At 36.7% G+C, this 23,489-nt stretch overlaps 1 protein-coding gene across 18 annotated transcripts in view; it reads left to right on the top strand.

The window, feature by feature from the left end:
• The window catches only part of SORBS2 (sorbin and SH3 domain containing 2), a 213,000-nt gene that overhangs the window by 159,143 nt on the left and 30,368 nt on the right, over positions 1–23,489 (top strand). For 14 of the 18 annotated variants that reach the window (XM_010835788.1, XM_010835789.1, XM_010835797.1 and 11 more), the window contains 5 exons: positions 2,467–2,523; positions 6,856–6,905; positions 10,259–10,446; positions 16,507–16,595; positions 17,958–18,004. In XM_010835788.1, coding sequence (XP_010834090.1) covers positions 2,467–2,523; positions 6,856–6,905; positions 10,259–10,446; positions 16,507–16,595; positions 17,958–18,004 — 431 coding nt within the window. Of the gene's footprint in view, positions 1–2,466; positions 2,524–6,855; positions 6,906–10,258; positions 10,447–12,740; positions 14,322–16,506; positions 16,596–17,957; positions 18,005–23,489 lie in introns of all 18 variants that reach the window. The other 4 variants (XM_010835801.1, XM_010835802.1, XM_010835799.1 and 1 more) reach the window with 2 other exon arrangements.

The raw sequence follows: 23,489 nt of genomic DNA, 5'->3' as shown, positions 1-23,489 counted from the left end.
GCTCACTCACTGGCACCCCTGAGGGCAGGGGCGATGGAGGCACTCGCCCAGAAGAGCTACCTGGGGACGGAGTTGAGCCTGTTTTAATACCTTGCTGGGCTATCAGTGCTCAACCTCACTGTCACAGAGAGTCTGTCATAGTTTATGCATCCAGCTAAGGAGAAAACCAGAAATGATGGCAGAGAAAACAACGAGGGCCTAAGTGACGCCCTCGAAGCTAAATCTTCATATCCTAAAGTGACTCATTTTACTTTACCTCCTCTGTTCTCTCTGGCTGAGATTTGTTGGATGAAAGTTGATGCATGTTTATGTGCGAACGTGTGTGTTTTTCATGCCTCACAGCGTTGCCCTCACTTAGCTCAGTGTGACTTTTCCTTCCCTTTTCCTTCACATCTGCTCCAGACTGATCGCATAAATCCAGATGACATAGATTTAGAAAATGAGCCCTGGTATAAATTCTTTTCAGAACTGGAGTTTGGACGCCCGGTAAGTGAGGCTAGACTGTTAATATAAAACAATTAGGAGAATGTTGTTTGATTTTTAAAACATAATTGTTATCAGAAGAGATAGGTGTCATTTAGAGAATAAGAGCTGAATTCTATAGACACCAAAAACCACTGAAAAAAGTATATTCTATATACACAAACTTGGTACAGCTTAGCTCACACTTACTTCTCTACCAAATGGTTAAACATGTTCAGACACTGCCTATATAGTTCTTTTTTTCCCCCACCAAATCATACATTAGGATTACTTTATATCGAATTGCAAATTCAAAATGTTGAACCAGTATCTGTCTTCCCATAGTCAGACAATTCTTGATAGAAGATTTGTATTTGTTTACAGTCCATTTAGGTCTAATTCAATCAGAAGAGCATCCCGTGAAATTTACGATAATAAAAATTACTATGATGATAGCTTCTGTTTGCTTTGGAATCACCAAGCACCTGCAGAGGGCCTGTTCTGTGTGATCTCAGAGAGACCTCACAGCATCCCTCCAGTAAGAAAAAACCAGAGGCCAGAGGGTTAATTAATTTGCCCAAGATAGCAACTGGCAGAGTCAGAAGTTAATCCAGACCTATCAAAAAACAAACAAAAAACAAACATCCTGGGAAATCCCTACTATAATATACTGCTAGAATATCACCACCATAAAATGTCTCATTTGGTCTTAGCATGAAAAGAAAGGGAAAAACAAGGAAACCCTGTGGACCTTGATATCCCCTCCTGCTACTGAAAATCACATCTCTAGTCCCCAAAACCCCACCAATAAGAATTGCTTAGTCTGGGATAAAGAGTTGACCCAAGCTTCAAATAACAATTTCCTCTATCAACTCAAATTTTATTGGGGAAGTGCAGATGCCAATAGCCGTGCATTTGATGTCTGTCAACTACACAGTTTTTATACTTTCATTGGTGTTTCTGAATTTTACATGCCTGAAGAACATACTGAATGCACTGCATAGAAGTTTTAGTAAATCTTTCTTTTATCATATCATGTACTGATTTATACACTCATATACTGACCATGTATTATATACTAGGTGGTTATAGTGGTTAGTTCCTTTTATCCATTAAAATGCAAAGGAGACTTGATTAGACTCATTATATCTTATTGAACTGGATCAAAAGTGACTGTAAATGAATATAAACCAAATATTTTTTAGAATTTCTATAAGTAATAGGAAGAATATTTTCCCTAATTTGTATCTAAGTATTCACATAAATTGGGCTTCCCAGGTGGCTCAGTGGTAAAAGAATCCACCTGCCAATGCAGGAGACCTGGGTTCGATCCCTGAGTTGGGAAGATCCCCTGGAGAAGGAAATGGTGACCCACTCCAGTATTCTTGCTGGGAAATTCCATGGACAGAGGAACCTGGTGGGCTGCAGTCCATGGGATCACAAAAGATTAGGACACAACATAGTGACTAAAACAGCAACAACTCACATAAATGCATTTCACTTTAGAGAAAAAAAATTTCCCAGCTTTAATTTAAATGTGTTGTCATTACTGTTGATTATAGACAGTTCACAGGGGATAGAACCAATTTCTGTTCTGAGCCTAAATTGTCACCATTTTTCTACAATCATTTTCAGCTACACGTGGAAACTCACCAGCATGCTATCCACCTGCTCCTTCGGTGTTTCTTTAATGTACCTTGCATTCCTCTGCGGCTAGAGACTAGGAGTGCTAATTTTGGTTTGATGAAATGAGTTTATACTAATCAAATCACTCGTGATTTTGCCCAGTGCTTGAAAATATTTGCGAGCATTGCACTCCTCCTCCTGGGCCCCCGGCCCCCGCCTCGCCGTTTTGCTCCGTTCGTGTCGCTCTTTTGTGTGTATCTGATGCTGTCGGCCAGGCTCTAACTGTTGTCACCTTTCCCACATGGTCATTCCTTGCTGCCATTGATTCTCCTCCATTCCATCTCTACACTTCTGCTTATGTGGTGCATCTACACCCAGCCTCCCAAAAAGGCTCTGGACTATGTTCAAGATCATTCTCCTCGTGTTTCCAATGAGGTAAAAAAACAAATTACTTTCTTTTTCAGATTTCTTTCTTGGGAGCTGTTACTGTGATTCTGAACATCCATGTTTTACGAGTCACTAAAGTATCTATAACCTGTTTTTTAAAATCTATCTTTGCACCATTGTGTTGTATCCAGTATCACTGCTTGGACATTAATTACATCACAGTTGTTGGCTCTTTAGGTGAACAATCATGCCAATCGCTACTTTCAGGTGAACTATTCAATGCATCCTGGTATCTGAGTGTGATAATCAAAAAGCATTATTGCTTATATCTGATTATACTGAATAAAATACTGCCGGAAATCTCCTCAGAGCCATTTTATCATCATGCTTGGAGGTACAGAATGACAGTTTAGACTCTTAGATGATCAGATTTTTTTTTTGGTTGCCATACTATGTGGCACAAGGAAATTCCCTAATCAGGGATCAAAATCACATCCCCTATGGTGGAAACATGTAATCTTAACCACTGGACCACTGGGGAAGTCCCATAATCAGATTTGTTATGTCTCATATATTCCTAAAATTTATTTCAATTCTTTATTTTTCACAGATACAATTTCTAGATTTTAACATCAGATAAAATCAAGAATAGGACTGACAAATAATTGGCACACATATTACGACTTCCTAGGCAAACATTACTACGCCCTTGGCAGACATTACGGATCCTTCTCAATGCTGTGATCCAGGAAGCCACTATAATAGATTAGATTACCACTGGCACATGAGATGAAATGTATTTTCCATCTCTGTATATGATGTTCATGACAATCTGATACATAAAAAAATATTATGCCTGGCAATGTAAAGTATTATTTGAATTAGTCAAAAAGAGTATAAGAAATTATACAGAGCCAAAAGCTTCTTCTTTGCAAAGAAGAATGAAATTATTTTGGAAAGTAGATTTAGGACTCATTAATAGACATAAACAAAAGTGATGGTGGTTTAAACATTAGCTAATAAGAAACAAAAAACCTCCCTGGGAATTTATAGACGCAGCTGGATGAGAGCAAAGTGAATGAACTGGCTTTTGCAGTAGTTTTTACAGAGTAGTTTCTCTGTGATCCTAAATAAATTAAAAAAACAATATTTTCATCAAAAAGTCTTAATTCAATTAAATATATTCAATTAGAAAATAAAACTAGTAGGAGACCTATGCTGTGGGATGTACTACTGACACATGATGGTGATAACTGGAATTGCAGGCACAGTTGCAGGAGAAGATACCCAACTATTTAGAGCAATCTGCAATTCCAATGACTCTCCCTGAGGTACGCATCAGAGTGTATGTTAAAACAGAGAAGTGTATAAATATTTATATATTAAATAAAAAGTTATATAGAATCTGAAGAAAGAGTATCATTTCAACATACAAACAAAGGATTTACTTCAGAATTCGATAAGGTCACATATTTCTCTTAGATATCCTGGCCAAATATTTCCAGGATATTATTAAGACAGTTCATTGGGAACTGAGATGGAATTCAGAGATCACCATGTCTAACCCACTCATTTTTCAGTCAAGAAAGGTAGAGTCCAACTATTTTAAGAAATACATTCAAAACTAGATGATAATATGATGGCAAATTAAAGATAGAAAACATCTCCTAAACTTCCTTTATACCATACTTCTTAGCACTTCCAAGAGATGTACTAAGAACTAAAACCTTTTAGATACAAATTATTTGTTTTATTTGTTTATACTATTATACAAGTTATACTATTCCTTAATAATTATAGATTTCTATAAAATACATTTCTATAATTAATATTACATAATAATACTTGGTGTAAAAATAGTAGAAAATTAATTTATGCATTCTGTAATGTTAATGATAGTGATGAAAATATCACATATAGACGCACTTGGATATTTAAACTAATTTTCATCTTCTCTTTGGGACTGAGAAGAGGGTGTTATTTGTTCTGATAGCATATTAACTATATTATTAATTTCACATCATGGTTTTTCAGTGTTAAAAAATACTCTGATAAGGTACTGAATTCTGTCTCTAATAACCTCATGTAAAACATTTCTGGTAAAATTTGTAATTGATTGAACATCAACCTAGCTACCATTTTTTATTCAGTGCCTAGTATATGCCACGAATAACACATTTTTAATCCATAAGTATAAGTGAGAAACTGACATTAATAAGAAACAAGTAAGGATTTTTAAGCAAAGTTTAACCACATGATCACTTAGACTCAATGTCTGTACTTTATTAAATGCCCTTCATTTGGGTGTATTAAAATAATGGTAAAATGTAAATACTCAGTACATTATATAGATAAGACAGGTACCTCCTCTCTGAAGACAATTTCCATTTCAGAATGAGTACCAATCATATACAAAGTTTTCTCTTAGTCATCTATCTAAACTTCTTATTGCTTCCTTATAATTTAATACTGAACCATTTCCTTTGAGCATACATCACAATACTGGTTTCAGTTTATTTTACCTTGTGGAAACCAGCATATGGAGGAATAATTTTAGCTTCTTAGCATAAGTCTAAAACACAAATTAACAGCATGGAGTCTTCGCTTCTTACACTATATTTTATTTCATATTACAATACTGTTTAGGCTCATCTCAAGCTAGTGATTCAAAGTTTCTGATCACTTTAAGGGTATTCTAAGAGTGTCCACACATGGACACTTTTTTTGACCAACTGGGCACTGTGGTTGGGTGTCCCATGAAAGCTGTGAACCACACAGATGTTCTGAGGCTCTTTGGTGCTGCTCTTCTGCAAACATGAAAAACTAATATTTATAAATCAGAATATAATTATCTGGTTTTATTTATTTACTTGTTTTCCATCCTTCTTATTTGTATTTATCTTTCCACCCTGCCAATATCCAATTTACAGTAGCAAGTTAAAACAGTCATTAAACTTACCCGGTTAGCAGACCAATTTTTTTTTCTATCTTTTTATTTGTTGAGAACCTCAGAATCTAAGTATTTTATATATGCTTTTTCTCCGTCTAAAAAGAGGGAGTAGTATTCTCTTGCATAGGGATGCTTTGTTTGTTTGGGGGCAATTCCATTCTCATTCAGTATAAATGAAAATAATAGTTAATAGAAGATATTTTAAAGTTGTGTGTAATGGGGCTTGTGAGTATATATACACACATACTTGGTATGCATTTTCCTAGACATCCTAGACATCATACATCATACCACAACTACTTGCCTCTCAAATCCATGTCTAACAAAAAATTGTTAATATATATTTCATTGTATTGTTCAGAATGAAGGAGTATGAAAATGGTGTGTACAATAAGCATTTGGAATTATTTATCAAATTTATAGTATCTATTTTTCTTTGTTCTATATCCATGGACAACTGAAAGCTGCTTTTCTGACTAAAAGATTAAAAGTCCACTTTTAAAGAAAAGTTTATACTTTGATTCATTAAATATTCTATTTTAACCTAACCCTGAATGTAAATAATTGCAAAGATACAAATCTGTACCTGATTCAAGGACCAGGTAGTTTAATTTCAAACCAAATTCTGTGGTTTTTTTATTTAAAAAGTCATGTTTATGTTGACAGACGAAAGAAGTCCTGCTTAAATTTTATGTCTACATAAAAATTACACCTGGCAATATGACAAAAACGTATAAAGATTTATGCTTTATAAGGATTGAATGATGGCTACAAATACTTCTTTAAACATCAAACCATTTCTTTATGTGAGAAATTTCTATTTATAGTCTGTTTCTACATGAAGGGGTAATTTTTCTTTTTCTCACCCTAGGCAATGTTTGATTTATGAATATTTTTAGTTACACAGAGAAAAGTACAGTTGGCCCTCCATATTTGTAGGTTCCACATTCATGGATTCAACCAACTTAGGGACAAATATATTTTCCCCACACACACACAAAAAAAAATCCAGAAATATCCAAAAAGCGAAACTTGAATTTGCCATGCTAGCAGCTATTTCTATAGCATTTACATTGCATTAGGTATTATAAGTAATCTAGAGATGATTTAAGTATACAAAATATGTGGGTAAGTTATATGCAAATAGTACACCATTGAACATAAGGGACTTGAGATCTTCAGATTTTTGGTATCCTTGGGGAGCTCCTGGAACCAACTCCCCTCAAATTGTATATCAGATGAAAAAGTAGATAAGAGGAAAGTAGAAATTAGGCTTCATGACTTCTTTTTGGGAAAACAATTTAATGCCCATAATTGGTATTTTTAATGTCAATTTTGACAATATTCTTTTTAGAATACCTAATACCAGGGATACACAAAATTTTGCCAAGGTAAAAATTTTCATGTTAACTACCCTTCTGTCTTAACAGGCCTCATTGTATCAATCCTCTATAGACAGAAGCCTGGAAAGACCCACTAGGTAAGAATCTCTTTACAGGCGGTGAGGTGGGGAGGGAGGCTCAAAAGGGAGGACATATGTGTGTACTTGGAGCTGATTCACATTGTTGTACAGCAGAAACCAACATAACATTGTAGAGCAGTTATTCTCCAAATGAAAAATTTTTTAAATCTCCTTACATTATGCAACCAAAATATTTTATGCCAGTAGTTTCTTTTTCAGTGAAATAGTAATGATAAATTTTTTATCCTTTAAGCACCATAATTCATGAAATTGTGTTAACTTGTTTCTGCATCATTTTATATGAGGAAATATTCAAGAATGTATAAAGTTTAAGTGAAATAATTCTAGGTCACTTTACAGGCCGAGAAACTCTTGCCTTTCCTGTCTCCTCCATACTCAGTTGTCTTCTCCTTAGATAAGGATTATAAACATCTAATTTTCCATACTGTTAGATGATATGATGAGGATACATTTTTTAAAACTGTAGTAAATGATAAACAATTTTATAAATTATGTTCTGCATATATTTGTTCATTATACTCTGACCACACATTTCAAAATACCATGGAGTCGTTGTGTGCAACTCCATGGACTGTAGCCCACCAGGATCCTTTGTCCATGGGATTTCCCAGGCAAGAATACTGGAGCAAGTTGCCATTTCCTTCTCCAGGGGATCTTTCCAACCCAAAGATCGAACCCACATCTCCTGTGTCTACTGCATTGTCAGGCATGTTCTTTACCACTGAGCCACCAGGGAAGGCCTAGAAATACTGTTATAACTGATAAATGAGAACTTACCATATACCAGGCATTCTAAGTACATAAAATATACTCAAGCCGTAATTATGAATTAAGTACTATTATCTACATTTTATCTCTAGTAAATGGAAACTTAGGCTTCATAGCATGCCAGGTTTACACAGTCAGCAAGGGACAAAGTATCAGTTCAGTTCAGTTCAGTAACTCAGTTGTGTCCGACTCTTTGCGACCCCATGAATCGCAGCACACCAGGCCTCCCTGTCCATCACCATCTCCCGGAGTTCACTCAGACTCACGTCCATCGAGTCGGTGATGCCATCCAGCCATTCCATCCTCTGTCGTCCCCTTCTCCTCCTGCCCCCAATCCCTCCCAGCATCAGAGTCTTTTCCAATGAGTCAACTCTTCACATGAGGTGGCCAAAGTACTGGAGTTTCAGCTTTAGCATCATTCCTTCCAAAGAAATCCCAGGGCTGATCTCCTTCAGAATGGACTGGTTGGATCTCCTTGCAGTCCAAGGGACTCTCAAGAGTCTTCTCCAACACCACAGTTCAAAGTATAACTGAACCCAAATTACCTGTAGGTCCTAACTGTGCTAAGAGACTACCAAGGCAAGTTCTGTTTGTAGGCCTTCAATATCACCCTTACCTTAAAGTACTACAGAACTTCAGACACAATTCAGTGACAATACTGAAAAACGCAGACTCCCAGCCATATCATATCATCAGCAACAAATATTCAACAATAATTTGCCCTTCTGCAAGTTTCTATCAACATAAATGAAAAACGTGGTAAACTGGATCCTTTGTACATTATCATGCATGCCATTTAACAGCATTAAGGTCACTAAGAAAAGAGCTCACCAAACCCCTCCTTTTACGTCTTGTGCAATTATGTATGTACCTAGAATATTTGAATTTTAGAGTTCTAATCTAACTTCAATAAAGACACACAGACCCTGACAGGATAATAATAGAAGATGGGCATCCTCTTTGGAAGAATGCAGACAAATTCCAAGGTCTGGCTCCACCTCTATACATGCGTAGTCTGTAGGTTCCATTTATTTGTAAAACACTGAAATACCTCATAGGTTACTGTGCACGCATGCTGTATAAGACAATAATGTCAGTAAATAGCATACTTTGGTCATAGGACCTGTTATACAGTTGCTGCTGGTGGTGGTGGAATTGTATCTAATGATTTGACAGACAGCATGCTATGTGATGTACATATTCGTTCATTAATGTTTGTCTTAAACAATGCTGTACTCAGAACCATGATAAAAAAAAAAATCTGCCCTTACAGGCTATCAGCATCTTTTAATACAACTAAGTGAAAGGACTCTAAATAGTTTATTTGATGACCAGATTATTGGTTATTCATTAATTAAATGTTGGAATTGCAGTGTAAGATTTTTAAAGCTAAGATGATTAGGAAAAACCTTATGGAAAGCTTGAAGTAAGAGAAATTGGTCTTATCAGATTTCCTCCTTCTTTCCAGTCATCTCTTCCATTTTGGCATCCCTCCTCTGGATATATTCATGTTGGCGCAACTCCTCTATATAGAGAAAAAACGTATGGTACAAATCATAGCACTGAATTGTCAGTAACAAAATACTACTCTAATAGGAGAATATTTTACTTTAAATGGTGATTATAAACTTATGTTCATACAAAAACCTGTACATGGATTTTACAGTAGCTTTATTCATAATTGGCAAAATGCGGAAGCGACCAAGGTGTCCTTCAATAGGAGAATGGATAAACAATGGCACATCCATATAATGGAATATTATTCAATGATATGAAGAAATGAGCTATCCAGCAATGAAAGGACATGGAGGTACTTAAGAGCACACTGCTAAACGAAAGAAGCTAATCTGAAAACATTGTATACTCCTGATTCCAACTACATGACATTCTGGAAAAGGGAAAACTAGAAACAATAAAAAGATCAGTGGCCACCAGGTGTCATCGGGAGGCAGGGATGGAGGGGGTGAGCCCAGGGGATTTTTATGGTAATGACACTACTTTATATGATACAATAGTGAGGGATGTATGTATGTGTGTATGTTGTCATACATTCGTCAAACCCATAGGATGTTCAACAGAAAACAAGGACCCTAATATAAACTATGGGCTTTAATTACATTGAATAATAATATACTGATATGATTCATCAACTGCAAGAAATGTACCACACTAACAAAGATGATAATAACAGGCGAAACTGTGTGCAAGAGAAAGGGAGTACATGGGAACTCTCTGTACTTTCCAATCAGTTTTTCTATAAACATGAAACTGTTCTGAAAAATAAAGTCTAGGAAGTCCTAACCACAGCAATCAAACAAAACAAAAAAAGAAAAAGAAAAGATATCCAAATAGTAAAGAAAGAAATGCATCTGTCACTCTTTGCAGATGAGCCTGTTAATTTTCAAAGAGGTGACCGTAAAGAAATAGTTTTTTTTATTAAGGAATGAATTCCAAAAAATGCAGTTTGGGGGATGAAGGGTGAGAGTCATTCTGTGGCCACCTCTAGCACCTTCCACTATCTTTCTGGTTCACATTTGAATCCCTGCAACACCAGCCAAACTGAAGCCAATTCCTTCTTGCAGTTCTGCAAGCATGGCCAGCGACTTTAGGAAAAGGCGGAGGAGCGAGCCTGCGGTAGGGCAGCCCAGGGGCCTGGGGGACCCGAGTGCAAGGAGCACTAGCCCAGGCAGAGCAGACCTCCCAGGATCAAGCACCACACTGACAAAATCCTTCATTAGTTCTTCTCCTTCTTCTCCGTCAAGAGCAAAAGGTGAGTGGCAATAAATGGCGTGTAAATAATTTACTAGTTCAAGTTTTAACCTTGGGAGAGCTGGTCCAATGATGACCACCCAGAGATGGTTAGGGTTAGTATTTTAATAAAATATAGTTTCAAAACAATAGCTTTCCTATACACAGACTAAGTCAGGATGATGAACCTTCTGAATGGCTTAAAGGACTCTGACTCTCATCTGTTAATACTTTTCTTGTCTCCAAATATATCATGTGTGTTATTTGGAACAAATTTAAAGTATCAAAGAATGTATGGTCAGGCTATTAAAAGATTACATTTACAAACATTTGCATACTGTCAAAATTTTCTAATGTTACTACAACTAGTAAAATTAATCAGAGTTATAGAATAGAAATTAGTAGTAGCAACAGAGAGCATTGTTGCCTAAAACATAAATTGGGTGGGTTTTTTTTTTAATTATTTAATTCTAGACAAAAGTTTGTCTAACCTATGAAAGTTGTTTCTTTAATCACTTGGTTTATATTTTAGTCAGTATTCATACATACAGTAGAATATCCATGTTCCGTATGTAACATGGTGTTCAATTCACAACAGTCCATTATTGTGGAGTTTGTTTATCAACAAGCCATTTTTCTATATGGCCTGTCTCCTCTCTGGAAGTTTAGTGAGTTGTGTTGAAAGGGAGCAGTCACTACTTCAAATCTCTGTTTAGTTACATATTACTGCAGCTGTAACAAGAATAGTCCCAAAACAGAAACCTAGGATTGAACCAGCATCCATAGGTACCTACGATTTTGGGACCCAAGGTCTTTTCCAGCCCTCTGGGGTTGAAACAGAAGAGAGAAGCAATTTGAAGTGTGGAAGAAAGTGAGCTGTAAATGAAGTTTCCATACAGTAGCAGAGATTCAGCTACACATACCAAAGGCAGGCACTGAAAGTGCTGCCACATAAAAGTAAAGCTAGGAGTTAGCTGGTTTGTGAGAAAGGATTTTTGGTTCTGATGACTGCGCTCTGGATAGGCAGGAGGTGCTAGCTCTTGTCCATGACCTAGTAAAGCTGTACTTGCTGGAAGATCCAGATTCCAGCATTCAGAGGGAGGAAGTCCCTTTCAATATACCATTCCTCAAATTATCAGAAGCACTCTTACCAGATTCTACTCATTTATACAAACAAATATCCTAAAGAAACCAATAGGTCATGAAATGCCATTGACTTACTATGCTTGGATCCCTCCAAAAAGTTAAAAGGATTCTTTCTGATTACTTTAGATCTTTGCTTTTATCCTGGGGGCTGTTAACTTCCCTTCCCAAATACTACTTAGCTACTTAATGTGTTTATGTACTTTTGAAGAATTTGGGGAAGGCAGGAGCTGTCAACAGAGATATTTTCTTCCACTAGGCTTATTTTTAAGAACATGTCCCGTTAGATTTAATGTTGTCTGTCATTCATTAATTAGCTCAGCAACACAAAAGAAAAGACTATTTCCATAAGTACTATTTCCATCAGGGTTAGCTCTACATTATTATATTGCAAATGATTTTTTAAAAAGACCTTTCCTGGAAAAAAGCAAATGCATTCACCTCTGATCAAAGTTTTATAATATATCCAGTTATCCTTATGGGAACCTGCCTAATAAGAGGTTGAAGGTAGAGAAATCAAAGAGGTAAATTCATTTGTTTAAAAAGGTGCTAGTTGGTTTATTTCTTAGAAAAATATTAGCAGTAGTAGTTCACAGCAACTGAACTTAATTTTGAAATTCTGGAAAATATTCTGTCTTATAGCTTTTTCTATATAATGCCCATGAAAAATTCTTTGATATCATTATTGGAGTATCAATTAAACGTAAATGTGTAAGTTATTCTTTATGTCCGTATTATTATAAATCAAATAAGACTCAAATTCTGATCCTATTAAGATGATTAAATCTATAATATTTTTGGTATTAATTACAAAACCTTTAAACCACTACCAGGTCATGCTATTGGCTTACGAGGTACTATTAGATTTTTGACATACCATATTTGCGTAAAGATGGATGAAGTATGCAATGGAAATAAATATATTTAGCAATACCAGTTACTTTTCATATATGGTTTGGTTAACTATTGTCTGCAAAGCTATGCTTATTGCTTTAGAATTAGACTTTTTTCTCTAAGTTGAAGCTACACGTATGACATTCAGTGTCTGGGTTGAACCCCACTAACTGCTTTCTCTTTGCTGTGCTATCTGATGCTAACTGACATGCTGTCCTCTTTACGAGCCTTTTAACTTCTCCAACGTCTCTTTTCCACCACGCTGCCTTGGACTAAAAGGTGGGGACGATAGCCAAACGTGTCCATCCCTTTGCAGTTTCTCAGGGCTCAATGGCCACCCCTCCCACGAGTTAGATTACTGTAACACTTACAGACAGCATCTAGATGTCCCACAAGACTCGCAGAGAGCCATTACTTTCAAAAACGGCTGGCAGATGGCCCGGCAAAATGCAGAGGTCTGGAGCAGCACTGAAGAAACCGTCTCCCCCAAAATCAAATCCCGTAGTTGCGACGACCTTTTAAATGATGACTGCGACAGCTTGCCTGACCCGAAAACCAAGTCGGAAAGTATGGGTTCTCTGTTATGCGAGGAGGACCCCAAGGAGAGCTGCCCCGTGACGTGGGCTTCCCCCTACATCCAGGAGGGCCGCAGTAACGGCAGATCAAGGCTCCGACACAGGTCGGCCCACGACGCCCCGGGCTTCCTAAAGATGTACAAGAAAATGCACCGCATCAACCGCAAGGATCTGATGAACTCTGAAGTCATCTGCTCCGTCAAGTCGAGAATAATGCAGTATGAGAAGGAACAGCAACACAAAGGGCTGCTCCATGGATGGAGCCAGTCCTCCACGGAGGAGGTGCCCAGGGACATGGTTCCCACCCGCATTTCTGAATTTGAAAAGTTGATTCAGAAGTCAAAGTCCATGCCAAATTTGGGAGATGAAATGTTATCTCCTGTAACCCTAGAGCCGCAACAGAATGGTTTGTGTCCCCAAAGGCGGTTTTCCATTGAGTCTTTGCTGGAGGAGGAGAATCAAGGTAGACACCCTTCTCAGATACCGCGAAGCTACAAGTCTAAAGCCCTGGTGCCCATCCACATTGAAGTCACCAGTGACGACCAACCGAGAACCCACGTGGAGTTTTCTGATAGCGACCAGGACGGAGTTGTGTCTGACCACAGTGATTACATTCACATTGAAGGATCATCCTTTTGCAGCGAGAGTGATTTTGATCACTTTTCTTTCACATCCTCTGAAAGTTTTTATGGATCCAGCCACCACCACCACCACCATCACCACCAGCATCACCGGCACCTCATCAGCTCCTGCAAAGGCAGATGCCCTGCCTCCTACACTCGATTTACCACAATGTTAAAACACGAAAGAGCTAAACACGAAAACGCTGATGAGCCCAGAAGACAAGAAATGGACCGTGGCCTTTCTAAACTGGCGTTTCTAGTCAGTCCCGTGCCTTTCCGGAGGAAAAAAAGTTCAACTCCCAAAAAACAGATGGAAAAGGCGAAATGTAAGACGTCTGTGTTTGAGGCTCTGGACTCTGCCCTTAAAGACATTTGCGACCAAATTAAGGCTGAAAAGAGAAGGGGAAGTTTGCCAGACAACAGTATATTGCACCGTCTTATCAGTGAACTGCTGCCAGATATTCCTGAAAGGAATTCATCGCTCAAAGCCCTAAAAAGGAGCCCCACGCACCAGCCTTTTCACCCACTGCCTCAAGAAGGTGCTATTCATTGTCCGTTGTACCAGAACGATTGTGGGAGAATGCCTCACAGTGCCTCCTTCCCAGACGACACCAACAACAGCTACCACCACCAAGACCACGCCAGCGCACTGCATCTCCAAGGTGGACCGACTTTCCTTTCCTTTCCCTTGTGGTTCACATACACACCCTCCAGTTCTCTCATGCTTCATCCCTACGTCTCATCATTCTTGAGTGGTGACCACCTGGGTTCATTATGTGTTGGGAAGCAAATGCTTGTTGTAAAAACATCTTACTGAATTAGTTCTCATTTCTTCATGGGATATTTGGACTTGATGTGTGGCTTAAAGTGATCACAAAAATTTACTCATTCAGAATCAAAAGGGATAAACAGTTTTGCAGCTTGATGTTGGGGTTGAGATAACTGTTACATAGAAATGACAAATTAAACTTATTTTACCAGTTTATAAGAATTTCAAGACAAATCATAATTGAATATCAGTATCCTTAAGAAACTGACAACTTTGCATTAACTCTTTTTTCATTGTGTAAAATGAATCAAAATCACTAGTTTAACATCTTTTCCTTGATTCTATTAACTTTCTAGTCACTCGCCCAATATATAATTTGCTTACATTCTATATAGAAGATAAAAAATTAGCACACTCAGGAAGCAAAACCAAAATATGTAATGTAGTAATTGATGGGCAATTAAGAGAATAAATAGAACTTGTTTAATAACTTTCTTCTTTTAAAAGATACAACTGATAAAATTTTTGTGAATATATCTTTAAGCTGTATATGTAAAAGTCATATTTCCATCAGTCATGTATTCATTTTCTCTTCCTCTCCATTATTTAATTTATTTTCTATTTCTGCTAAAACAATCCTGTACTGACATTTGAATTAGGTTATTTAGGATAAAAGTGACTCTCAACTTCATTTTCATTGATTCCTTAAAGTGGAACACAAGGACAAATACAGAGGACATTTTTTCAGGTATACATTACTGGAAAACACAGAATGTTTTGATATTTTTATTCAATCCTTTTCAGTAATGCTTAAAGTGCATTTGTTTACTGTGTAAATTTTAAGAAGCTGGAATGAATTTTCCAGGCTTAAACTTGGATTGTTCACAGAATTTTTTATGCACCAGACATTCCAAAGTGCTTTATACACATTTTCTACATAACACAGCATAAACCTAGATGATAGATATTATTGTAAGCCCTGTTTTACAGATGAGGAAATTAATACACAAAGAGGACAAGAAATCTGACCAAATTCACACAATGAGTAGGTAGCAGAAACAAAATTCACATTGATGTAATTCAGAATTTGAGTGCAGAATATATAACCCAACTGTTAGTAACTATTGCACAAATTTTCTTATCTTATTAGGATTTAGGTTTGTTTTCATTTACACCATATGACATGCTTCAAAAACAGTAAGTTTACATTTTTAAAATCAGTCAACAACTTGAAATTTTCACTGATTGAGCCATGTCATAATGCAATGTTTTCATAAATTAGCTACCTTTTCCAGTTATTCAATATCATTTACATTTCCACATATAAAAGCATAAGATAGATACTTGCATCTTTACTTTATAATGCAATTAACTGTGTATATTTTGTTTTAAGGCAAACGAAAACAATGCAACAGTTCATAAGTCATTGGCCACCAATACAACACTTTCTGTTTAGAAAATTTTTATCCTTTGGTTTCTTGGGATAAATATTCACTTTCTAATAAGATAGTTGAACACAAAGGAAGCAAATAGATGATGGCCTATTAAGCCTTAAACCTTAAGATGTCATCTTCAGATTCAATAGGTCATTAAACACAGAGAGAAAGAGAGAAGAGAACGGTCACGATGTAGTTCTGCCATCATCATATTTTTTTTCATTACTACATCCTTAAATTGTTCCATAACATGCTCCAGTTTTTATAAATGGTTGCTCCCGTCTTCATCTTCTATAGACTCTATCATAGTAATTATAAACTGGTGGCAAAAAGAACAGCAAGTATTAAATCTTTGAGATGAAAAATCCCTGTAACTTTGAATTACCTAGGCTGCAGCATAAATTATATCAGCAGTGTAACAATTAAACCTTTATATTTATAATACTTCTGAAATCTTAGATACTTTTCCTCTAAAAGTGCTCTGTTTTGTGTCTTACATCACATCTTTGTAATTCCCTATGAGTTTTAGGCCTGTGTTTTCCATTGTGGTATCTCTCCACGTTTGAAGGGGAATATAGTTGCCACCAGGAAAAATGCTTTTGATTACGTGGATACTCACTCTGGCCCTGTCCTTTCCAACAGACCATGAGTCCCCTAGGAGTTACTCGGCCACACTGACTGATCTTGGAAGAACCACACCCAGGGAAAGAAGAGGAACTCCAGAAAAAGAGGTAGTCTGCTTAGTGGCATCTGAGTCTTTTTCAACAATATACTTGAGAAAGCATTTGCCAGCCAGAGTTATGTCTAAAACCAGTAAAGAGCCCTGATTAAAAACATTAAAGTGTTGATGGAGAAACTAGAAATTAGTTTTCCCTGGAGCCCAAGCAAAGGATTTGAAGCCACGGCATTCTAACCTGAGCAGCACGTCTCCCCCAGTTGTAGTCCATTTTTGAGAGTGACTTTCTGAGTCTTGACCTGACCTATAAATTAATAGCTTTGTCTGAAACAGTCTTGAGCTGGGCCACCCCTTGGAGGAAGAAAGCTTTCCCTATCAAGATTTCTGGCCCAGCGATGAAGGGGACGGTCCTATCAGCTGTGCTGCAAATCAATACAAATTCCATGGAAATAATTTTTGCTGCCCTGCTTTTGTTGGGGAGGATCCCTGAAAAAAAAACCTGCTGTTCCTGGGAACCCCCAGCCTGCTGGCTCTTGTCCGTGGTCCTGAGCCAGGGCTGACGGTCTGGCTTGTACTATCTTGGAGCCATGAAGGTTTGATAGAAACAGAAGGCTGGTCCTGGAATGTCAGCCACTCCAGAAAGTTCTCTACCAGTGTCTAACACAATCCAGTGCCTATGGATCCAGGATCCAAAGTCAGGAATGATCCAGGATGCCCAAAGTCCACCAGAGTCTCAGAGAAAGAGTGGTGAGAGGATGATTGGCATCAGAGAGGAAGAGCTACAGGTGCCCCAGGCAGATCTGTGGGCCCCAGAGCATGAGTGTGGGCTCGTGTCGAATCTGGTCAGGACTCAAAGATAAGCGGCTGGTTTACTGGGTGCTGAAGAGTTCCTGAACTCCCCAGGCAATACAAAATGACCAAGCCCATGCTTTTGGCCACTAACTAGCCTCTCCATGATAACTAGGCTATATTTCTTTGCTACTGTGTTAACAAGTGTTTGGTAAAAGGAGTAATGACTTCCTTTGTGACTTTTTCCAGTCCTTTAATTATGGTTCAGAAGCTGTGTCAATACTTAGGACACAGAACAATTGACCTTCCATGGTTATCCCAGGAAAAGCCAAAATTATACGTAGGACCAAATCCTCTGCAGGCATTTTATTCCCCTTTCATGGCAGACATTTACCTTAGTCCCTAAGATGAAATGTGATATTCAACAATTATGGTGAATAGGTCATCTGTTATAGTTTAACTATCTAAAAAGAACCAATTGATTTGCTTATAAATTGCATATATCATTTACATTGTATGTGTTTAATAAATCCTTCAAGTTTCATTTCTCTTTAATTCATACGAAACTGATTTTTTAATAGGAAATCCAAAATTTTAAGTTAGCATCAACCATTTCTTTCCTTTTCAGAAACTGCCTGCAAAAGCTGTTTATGATTTTAAGGCTCAGACATCCAAGTAAGTATAAGCATTCATCATATGATTTAAGTCGACTTTAAATACATAAATAATACTTTAAAAGACAAATATTGCACTGTGATGTGTTACAAATAAGACCTAGTTCCCAATTTAGCAATCAACTCTAATTAAATGGTTCCTTTAGAATTAATTGGGATGTGGGCGTAATTTTATTTTCATTTGAGTTTCATTGAGAAACACTGAGTTTTAAATTACACTAAATATGTTTGAGAACAATGAGTTCAAAAGGATAGGAAAAACAAAACGAAATTAAGGATCTTTGTTTCTAGAATTTTCATGTCAAGAATGAAGTAAAAATAAAGTGTTGGGGAGTAATTAACACTTAGAGAATTTGATAACATTTATTTATCCAGCTATATCAAGGATAGTTTGTGGTTAAAGACTATAACTGTGTACAAAGACTCCTATAGTAAAAATCTCCAATTCTCAATACTCAGAGCTTAAAGACTCTGAGCACATTTTTATCCTGTGGCCTTTTTTTTTTTTTCTTTTTCAAGAGGTTAACATTTTATCTATTTATTTGGCCACAATGAGGGTCATGTGGGATCTTAGTTCCTCAACCAAGGATCCAACCTTCCACCCTCCACAGTGGAAGCATGGAGATGGAGTCTTAACCACTGGACTTCCAGGGAATTCCCTATTCTGTGGTCTTTTAATGTTGGTGTTTTCATAACACAAATTGTGTTGGAATTTTTCACTTTTTTTTTTAGGAACTTGTTCATCAGATGGGCACATGGTTAGGGAAAACTAATAGTAAGCACATGAGGAGGTTTAAATAGGAGCAAGACTTCCAGCTCTGTTATGGTCCATGTCACATGCCTAACTTAAGAAACTTTATCCTCCAATAGACTAATTCAAGATACTGGCATTAAATTACACTATGCCATTTAGATGCACTATATACAATGGCCAAAGCATTTGTTCATAAAAATGCATATTATATGAATTAATAGTTAAAGAATCCATCTCTGGCAGAAGACATATAAACAATAAAACCACTCAAAATTTGGGAATGAATAAGAAAATGCTATTTAGAGGTGAAGATGTTGAACATGACTTAAATCTGGGGTTAAAAAAAAATTCCGAAAGAAAGCTTACAACTGTTTTTTTTGATGAGAGAAGTAACATCTGCTCTGTTTCCACTGCCATTCTTCGGATGTAGTGTGATCATTCATACAAGGCATGTCAGTTTATAAAATAATGATTTAAAACATGTAAATTTCATTTCTTCTTTATGACAAGCAAATGTGTCCTTAGATGTGTGAAGCCCTGAGGGATGACAGGATGTAGAGAAGAAAAAAGATCTACAAAAATCAACCCCAATTAAGAAAATGGCAATAGGAACATATATATCAATAGTTACTTTAAATGTAAATGGATTAAATGCTCCAACCAAAAGACACAAGCTGGTTGAATGGATACAAAAATGAGACCCATATACATGCTGTCTATAAGAAACCCACTTCAGACTTAAAGACACATATAGACTGAAAATGAGAGGATGGGAAAGTATATTCCATACAAATGGGAAGCAAAAGAAAGCTGGAGTAGCAATCCTCATATCAGACAAAATAGACCTTAAAATAAAGATTATTACAAGAGATAAGGAAGGACACTACATAATGATCAAGGGATCAATCCAAGAGGAAGACATAACAATTGTAAATATCTATGCATCCAACATAGGAGCACCTCAATACATAAGACAAACACTAACAGACATAAAAGGAGAAACTGACAGTAACACAATAATAGTAGGAGACTTTAACACCCCACTCACACCAATGGGCAGATCATCAAAACAGAAAATTAATAAAGAAACACAAGTCTTAAGTGATACATTAGGATGAGATGGATTTCACTGATATCTTCTGGACATTCCATCCAAGTGCAGAAGAATATACCTTCTTCTCAAGTGCACATGGACTGTTGTTCTCCAGGATAGACCACATTGTGGGTCACAAATCAAACCTCAGTAAATTTAAGAAAATTGAAATCGTATCAAGAATCTTCTCTAACCACAATGCTATGAGACTAGATATCATTTACAAGAAAAAAAAACTATAAGAAACACAAACACGTGGAGTTTAAACACGTTTCTACATAAACAATAGCTCACTGAAGAAATCAAAAGGGAAATCAAAAAATTTCTAGAAATAAATGACAATGAAAATACAACTCAAAACCTATGGGATGCAGCAAAAGCAGTTCTAAGAAGGAAGTTTATAGCAATACAATCCTACCTCAAGAAACAAGAAAAACATCAAGTAGACAAGCTAACTGTACACCTAAAACAACTGGAAAAGAAGAACCAAAAAAACCCCAAAATTAGAAAAAGGAAAGAAGTCATAAATATTGGAGCAGAAATAAAGAAAGAATAAATGAAAGAAACAATAGTAAAGATTAATAAAACTAAAAGCTGGTTCTTTGAGAAGATAAACAAAATTGATAAAACTTTAGCCAGACTCAGCAAGAAAAAAAGAGAGAAGAATCAAATTGACAGAATTAGAAATGAAAAAGGAGAGGTTACAACAGACAATGCAGAAATACAAAGGATTATAAGAGACTATTATGAACAACTATATGGCAATAAAATGGATAACCTGGAAGAAATGGACAGATTCTTAGAAAAGTTCAATCTTCCAAGACTGAACCAGGAAGAAATAGAAATTATGAACAACCCAATTACAAGCTCTGAAATTGAAGCTGTGATCAAAAATCTCCCAAAAAACAAAAGCCCAGGACCAGATGGCTTCACAGGAGAATTCTATCATTTAGAGAAGAGCTAATGCTTATCCTAAAACTCTTTCAAAAAATTGCAGAGGAAGGAACCCTTCCAAATTCATTCCATGAGGCCACCATCACCCTGATACCAAAACCAGACAAAGATAATACAAAAAAAGAAAACTACAGGCCAATATCATGGATGAACATAGATGCAAAAATCCTCAACGAAATTTTAGCAAACAGAAATCACCAACACATCAAAAAGCTCATACTCCATGATCTAGTTGGGTTTATTCCAGGAATGCAAAGATTCTTCAATATACACAAACAAATCAATATGATATACCATATTAACAAATTGAAAAATAAAAATCATATGATCATCTCAATAGATGCAGAAAAGCCTTTGACAAAATTCAGCACCCATTTATGATTAAAACTCTTTAAAAAATGGGCATAGAAGGAACCTACCTCAACATAGTAAAGACCATAAGCCTACAGCAAACATTATTCTCAATGGCAAAAAACTGAAAGCATTCCTCCTAAGATCAGGAACAAGACAAGGGTGTCCACTTTCACCACTGTTATTCAACATTGTTCTGGAGGTCCTAGCGACAGCAATCAGAGAAGAAAACGAAATAAAAAGGAATCCAGATCAGAAAAGAAGAAGTAAAGCTCTCACTGTTTGCAGATGACATGATACTGTACATAGAAAACCCTGAAGATAGTATCAGAAAGTTACTAGAGCTAATCAGTGAATTTAGCAAAGTTGCAAGATACAAAAATCAATACACAGAAATCACTTGTATTTCTATATATTAACAATGAAAAATCAAAAAGAAATTAAGAGATCAATCCCATTCACCATTGCAACAAAAAGAATTAAATGTCTAGGAATAAACTTACCTAAAGAGGCAAAAGAACTGTACACAGAAAATTATAAGATGCTAATGAAAGAAATCAAAGACAACATAAACAGGTGGAGAGATATTCCATGTTCCTGGGTTGGAAGAATCAATATTGTGAAAATGACTATATTACCAAATGCAATCTATAGATACAATGCTATCCCTATCAAATTACCAATGGCATTTTTCACAGAACAGAACAAAAAAATTTCACAATTCATATGGAAACACAAAAAACCCCAAATAGCCAAAGCAGTCTTGAGAAAGAAGAATGGAGCTGAAGGAATCAACTTTCCTGACTTCATATTATATTACAAAGCTACAGTCATCAAGACAATATGGTACTGGCACAAAAACAGAAATATAGACCAATGGAACAAGATAGAAAGCCCAGAAATAAACCCATGCACCTATGGGTACCTTATTTTTTACAAAGGAGGCAAGAATATACAAAGGGGCAAAGACAGCCTCTTCAATAAATGGTGCTGGGAAAACTGGACAGCTACATGTAAAAGAATGAAATTAGAACACTTCCTAACACCATACAAAAAGATAAACTCAAAATAGATTAAAGACCTAAATGTAAGACCAGAAATATAAAACTCTTAGAGGAAAACATAGGCAGAACATTTGATGACATAAAAAGCAAAATCCTCTATGACCCACCTCTTAGAGTAATGGAAATAAAAACAAGTGGGACCTGATTAAACTTAAAAGCTTTTGCACAGCAAAGGAAACTGTGAACAAGGTGAAAAGACAACCCTCAGAATGGGAGAAAATAGTAGCAAATGAAACAACTGACAAAGGATTAATTTCCTAAATATACAAGCAGCTCATACAACTCAATGGCAGAAAAACAAACAACCCAATCAAAAAGTGGGGAAAAGACCTAAACAGACATTTCTTCAAAGAAGACATACAGATGGCCAACAAACACATGAAAAGATGCTCAACATTGCTCATTATTAGAGAAATGCAAATCAAAACTACAATGAGATATCACCTCACACTGGTCAGAATGACCATCATCAAAAAGACTACAAACAATAAATTCTGGAGAGGGTGTGGAGTAAAGGGAACGATCTTGCACTGTTGGTGGGAATGTAAATTGATACAGCCACTATGGAAGACTGTATGGAGATTCCTTAAAAAAAACCTAGGAATAAAACCACCATATGACCCAATAAACTGGAAAATTCTGAAAGAGATGGGAATACCAGACCACCTGATCTGCCTCCTGAGAAATTTGTATGCAGGTCAGGAAGCAACAGTTAGAACTGGACATGGAACAACAGACTGGTTCCAAATAGGAAAAGGAGTATGTCAAGGCTGTATATTGTCACCCTGCTTATTTAACTGATATGCAGAGTACATCATGAGAAATGCTGGACTGGAAGAAACACAAGCTGGAATCAAGATTGCCAGGAGACATATCAATAACCTCAGATATGCAGATGACACCACCTTTATGGCAGAAAGTGAAGAGGAACTAAAAAGCCTCTTGATGAAAGTGAAAGTGGAGAGTGAAAAAGTTGGCTTAAAGCTCAACATTCAGAAAACGAAGATCATGGCATCCGGTCCCATCACTTCATAGGAAATAGATGGGGAAACAGTGGAAACAGTGTCAGACTTTATTTTGGGGGGCTCCAAAATCACTGAAGATGGTGACTGCAGCCATGAAATTAAAAGATGCTTACTCCTTGGAAGGAAAGTTATGACCAACCTAGATAGCATATTCAAAAGCAGAGACATTACTTTGCCAACAAAGGTTTGTCTAGTCAAGGCTATGGTTTTTCCTGTGGTCATGTATGGATGTGAGAGCTGGACTG

This window comes from Bison bison, unplaced genomic scaffold (genome assembly GCF_000754665.1).
Source record: "Bison bison bison isolate TAMUID 2011002044 unplaced genomic scaffold, Bison_UMD1.0 scf7180017864050, whole genome shotgun sequence".
Taxonomy (NCBI): domain Eukaryota; kingdom Metazoa; phylum Chordata; class Mammalia; order Artiodactyla; family Bovidae; genus Bison; species Bison bison.
Note: the sequence above shows the minus strand (reverse complement) of the source record. Positions and strands in the feature narration are given on the sequence as shown.